The 4915-nt window shown below is 39.5% G+C and overlaps 1 protein-coding gene across 1 annotated transcript; it reads right to left on the reverse strand.

Moving 5' to 3' along the window:
- Nucleotides 1-865: 865 nt before the first annotated feature.
- On the reverse strand, nt 866-4134 carry LOC104608783 (uncharacterized). Its single transcript, XM_010274868.1, has 5 exons — nt 3498-4134; nt 3132-3245; nt 3018-3085; nt 1442-2124; nt 866-1172 (listed from the first exon to the last, which is right to left on the reverse strand). The coding sequence occupies exons 1-5, from the start codon at nt 4132-4134 to the stop codon at nt 866-868; spliced, it is 1809 nt and encodes a 602-aa protein (XP_010273170.1).
- Nucleotides 4135-4915: the final 781 nt, after the last annotated feature.

Raw genomic sequence — 4915 nt, forward strand, 5'->3', positions numbered from 1 at the left:
TTGTCTGAAAATAAGTGAATTTCTATTTGATTTGGTATGCTATTTCTTGAAAAACAGAGGAACTATTTTGAATGAATACCAAAAAATGTGTGTTACTCGTTCATATATATATATATATTCTACATCTGTATGTACATGTGTCACTATACAATTGGAGTTATATACAATAGAGATAAATACACAAGGAATTTAGGATAGGATTATAGAGAGGAGATAAGAATACACCAAATCCCTCATCCCTCACGTTACTAAATGGATGGAACAGTCCAAATCCCTCATGTTACGGAATAGTTGGAGAGACTGGTGTAACTGATTCAGCAGTATCATTGTTATCAGCCCCCCACAAGTGGACAGGGGGGACCACTGTCAACTTGGACTTGAACATAGTAAACTGAGAGGAAGGCAACGACTTAATAAGGATATCAGCAATTTGGTCACCAGAGGAGATAAAGCGAACAACCAAGTGCTTTTTCGCCACTTGCTCACGTATAAAGTGAAAGTCAATTTCAATATGCTTTGTACGAGCATGAAATATTGGATTAATAGTGAGAAAAGTAGCTCCAAGGTTATCACACCACAACAAGGGGGGATCTTGAAGAGGGATACCAATTTCAGATAGAAGGGAACTGAGCCAGATAAGTTCAGAGGTGGCAAGGGCAAGGCTTCGATATTCAGACTCGGTACTGGATCGAGACACAGTGCCTTTCTTCTTAGAAGACCATGATAGCAAGTTCGATCCCATGAACACACAGAAGCCTCCTATGACCGTCGGTTATCTAGGCAACTAACCCAATCAGCACCGGAGTAGGCAGCCAAGCGAGTGTTGGGAGATGGGCGTATGAGAAGTCCATGAGAGAGAGTCCCCTTAAGATACCGAAATATTCGCTTCACAGTTGACCAGTGCACTGGAAGGAGAGTGGAGAAACTGGCACACCTTATTTACAACAAAAGCTATATCTGGTTTTGTGAAAGTAAGGTACTTTAATGCACCCACAATACTGCGATATAAGAAGGAATCAGATGCAGAAAGAGAAATACCATATGACTTACTAAGCTTCAGGGAGGACTCCATAGGGGTAGAGGAAGGCTTGGCAACATCCATCTTTGCACGATGAAGTAAATCAATGGTGTATTTGCGCTGGGATAGAAACAGGCCATGACATCCCAGTGAGCTTCAATGCCAAGAAAGTAATGAAGAGATCCCATATCTTTGACAACAAAGACAGTAGAGTGGTGCCGGACATATAAATAAATAAGAGCATACAACACAGTGGTGCCAAACATATAAATAAATAGAGAGGAATCCACCTTAGAAGTAGTAAAACCAACATGAAACAAGAAGGAACTGAGTTTAGAGTACCAAGCCCATGGGACTTGTTTCAAGCCATAGAGTGACTTCTTCAGATGATAGATGTAGTCAGGAAACTAAGAATCTACAAACCCAGGAGGTTGATTCATAAACACATCCTCTTCAAGAGTACCATGTAGGAAAGCATTTTGAATATCCAATTGCTTAATATCCCAGTTTTTGGATACAACAACTGAGAGGATCACTCTGATGGTAGTAGGTTTGACTACTGGGCTAAACGTCTCATGGTAATCAAGACCTTCACGTTGATTGAAGCCTTTAGCAACCAACCTAGCTTTGTAACGTGAAATAGACCCATTTGGGTTGTGTTTTAGGCGAAAGACCCACTTACATCCTACAAGATTCATGTAAGATTGGCGTGGAACCAAAACCCAAGTATCATTTTTCTTGAGAGCATCAAATTCTGCATGCATGGCATCACGCCACTTAGGGTGTTTGTAAGCTGAAGAGAAATGAGTAGGCTCAACATCTGGTGGCAAAGGATGAGCAGAAGCTATATAGCTTATCGGCTTAAAAATGCCTGCTTTGCTTCTAGTAACCATAGGATATGTGTTGAGTGAAGAGGGTGGAGCAGCATACCTGACAGAAGAAGAAGATAGAGAACCATCAGCTGCTTGAGAAGGCATTAAGGTGTCAAGAGAGGCAAAAGCCACAAGTACAGTATCAATAGGTGCTGAAATGTCACCATTAGGAACCAATGACAGTGAAGAGGAAGATGTAGGCTGAGATGCAACATCTTTGGAACTTGTATGCGGCTGAAAATAGCATGAACAATAGGTGGAGGCCCAATTGAAGATGAGTGCTTGCACATCATTGGAGGTGGTGATGATGTTGATGTGGTAAAAGGAAACATTCATTAAACAAGACGTGGCGGGAGATATATATCCGTCTAGTAGCTTGATCAAGGCATTTATAGCCATGATACTCATCAAGATACCCCAAGAAAATGCAACTGATAGAGCGGAATTCTAACTTGTTCTTAGCATAAGGTCATGTCAAGGGAAAGCATTGACACCCAAAGACTTTCAACAACTTGTAATTGGGAGGAGTGTGAAACAAGACCTCCCAAGGTGATTGCATGTTAAGTGTTCGTGTTGGGATTCTATTTGCAAGAAAAATAGCAGCATGAAATGCTTCCCACCAATATTCTTTCGGCATGGAAGAGTGAGCCATCAAAGTTAACCCAGTTTCAACAATTTGGCAATGTTGCCTTTCAACAAATCCATTTTGTTCTTGGGTATGAGGGCAAAAACTATGTGTAATACCATGTTGGACCAAAAATATCTTGAACTTGTTAAATTCACCATCACCATCTGATTGGAAGTGCTTTATTTTAGTATGAAATAATGTTTCAACCTTAGACTTGAACAAAGTAAAGGCCTAAAGTGCATCAGATTTTCTAAATAAAGGAAATATCCATTGAAAGTGACTGAAACCTCAATGAAGACAATATAATATCTAAATCCATTTACTGAAGTTACAGGTGCTAGCCCCCATAAATCTGTTGAAATTAATCTAATGGACTCTTATAGACAGTAGTACTAGAGGGAAATGGTAGTTTGTGTGCCTTCCCAAGAGGGCATGAAGTGCAAAATGACAAAGACATAGACGACATTAGAAGTTTATTCTGGTGGAGAACCTAACGAACCACAAGTGCAACTGGATGCCCAAGACGTGCATGCCAATTGTCAATGGAGGTCCGTTCACCAATGAAAGCTGATGGCGAAAAACTAGGAACAATAGAACAATTAGGGGATCTCACTGGCAACTGAAAGAAGGTTCTTTGTTATCTTTGCAACATGAAGGACATCATGCAAAATAAACTTTCGAGAAGAAGAAGAAAAGCTAGAAAATCCAGTATGCTTAATAAGCAAACCTGCACCATTTCCAACTTTGATTTGATCAAGACCGATATAATCAGAATGAAGGTGAAGATTCTCCTATTTTGAAGTCATATGATGACTTGCTCCAAAGTCAAGATACCAACTGTTGTCAATGAATGGAGAGGATGAAGTTGTGTATGCAGCAGGAGGAGGTGCAACAGTATCAGGATGAAAATCTCTATCATAGCGTGCTCTACACCTGAAAGCTGTGTGATTAAGTTTGTGGCAGATTTGACATCAAACACCTTGATAAGGATTTGGCTTTCGTCCCTTAGGATTCTCAGACAATTTATCCTTATGCTTTTGGTTGTCATTCCGCAGGGTTCCAGACTTAGCACTGGCTGCCACATGTGCAATGGGTTGAATAGATTCAAATAAGAGGTTTGAATGCTCCATTCTGATTTCATGATTTATGAGAAAAGCCTGAATTTCTTCAAGTGAATAGTCATCATGACGAAGGAGGAGAATGGTAACAAAGGCTTCATAATCAGGTCCTACCCCAGCTAGGATATATTGGATGATTTCAGCATCAGACAGAATCTCTCCAATTGATGCAAGGCTGTCAACAATCAGCATTGCTTTCTGTAAGTAATCTGCCATTGTTAAGTTGCCTTTCTTGAGATGCATCAATTCAAAATGCAGTTGCACTGTGCGTGCTCTAGATTTGGAAGCAAACAGTCGAGAGAGGGCATCCCAGACTGCCTTTGAGGTGTTGTGACCAACAACTTGGGCAAGGATGCCTTCAGTCAAAGGGGACAAGATCCAGCTTAGCAATAACTGGTCTTGTTGTTCCCATAAAGCAAACTCAGGATTCAAAGTGGAGTTTATACCTTCACCAATGTATTTACTTGGTGGTCTAATGGAGCCGTCTATGTAACCCATCGCCTTGAAACCTTTGAGAACAGGAATGAGTTGTGACCGCCAGAGCAAGTAATTGGTGCGATCCAACTTCACTACTGTATTATTTTGAATGACACCAAAAAATGTGTGTTACTCATTATGAGTCTCACACACACACACACACACACACACACACACACACACATATATATATATATATATATATATATATTCATATATATATATATATTCTGTATCTGTATGTACATATGTCACTATACAATTGGAGTTATATAAGATAAATACACAAGGAATTTAGGATAGGATTACAGAGGGGAGATAAGAATACACCAAATCCCTCATCCCTCACGTTACTGAATGGATGGAACAGTCCAAATCCCTCATGTTACGGAATAGATGGAGCGACTGGTGTAACTGATTCAGCAGTATCATCGTTATCATTTCTTACTTACTAAAATTTGAGATGATTTTGAACTCCAAATCTATTTTTTTAAGAACCAAACTCCATTTTATATTCTAATTAACAATAGAGATGCTTTATTTTCCAATGACCCCTTTGCTTCATGACATTGGTATTATGTGGTGGAAGAAGCTTGCACGATTGAGGATATGTTTGAAAACCATTGGGTTTTATTTTGAAATTTAAAAAACGATGAAGGGCAAAATTGACCATTAATGGGTAGTTTGGAAATTAAAAAATATTATATAAATCATGTGACATCACATGTGAATGGATTGAAACAGCACACTAACAGTAGGGGAGGATTTTGTCTATTGTCAGAAAACTTATGGGTACCTTAAG

Source organism: Nelumbo nucifera, chromosome 6 (genome assembly GCF_055504915.1).
Source record: "Nelumbo nucifera cultivar China Antique chromosome 6, China Antique-T2T, whole genome shotgun sequence".
Classification (NCBI taxonomy): Eukaryota; Viridiplantae; Streptophyta; class Magnoliopsida; order Proteales; family Nelumbonaceae; genus Nelumbo; species Nelumbo nucifera.

Coding starts and splice junctions, on each gene's coding strand:
- LOC104608783 (XM_010274868.1), bottom strand. CDS start 4,134: ATGGGTTACATAGACGGCTCCATTAGACCACCAAGTAAATACATTGGT. Junction 2,125..3,017: donor GGCATCCAGTTGCACTTGTG/GTTCGTTAGGTT, acceptor TGCTATTTTCAG/CCGCATACAAGTTCCAAAGA. Junction 1,173..1,441: donor TTTATGAATCAACCTCCTGG/GTTTGTAGATTC, acceptor TTGGCATTGAAG/CTCACTGGGATGTCATGGCC.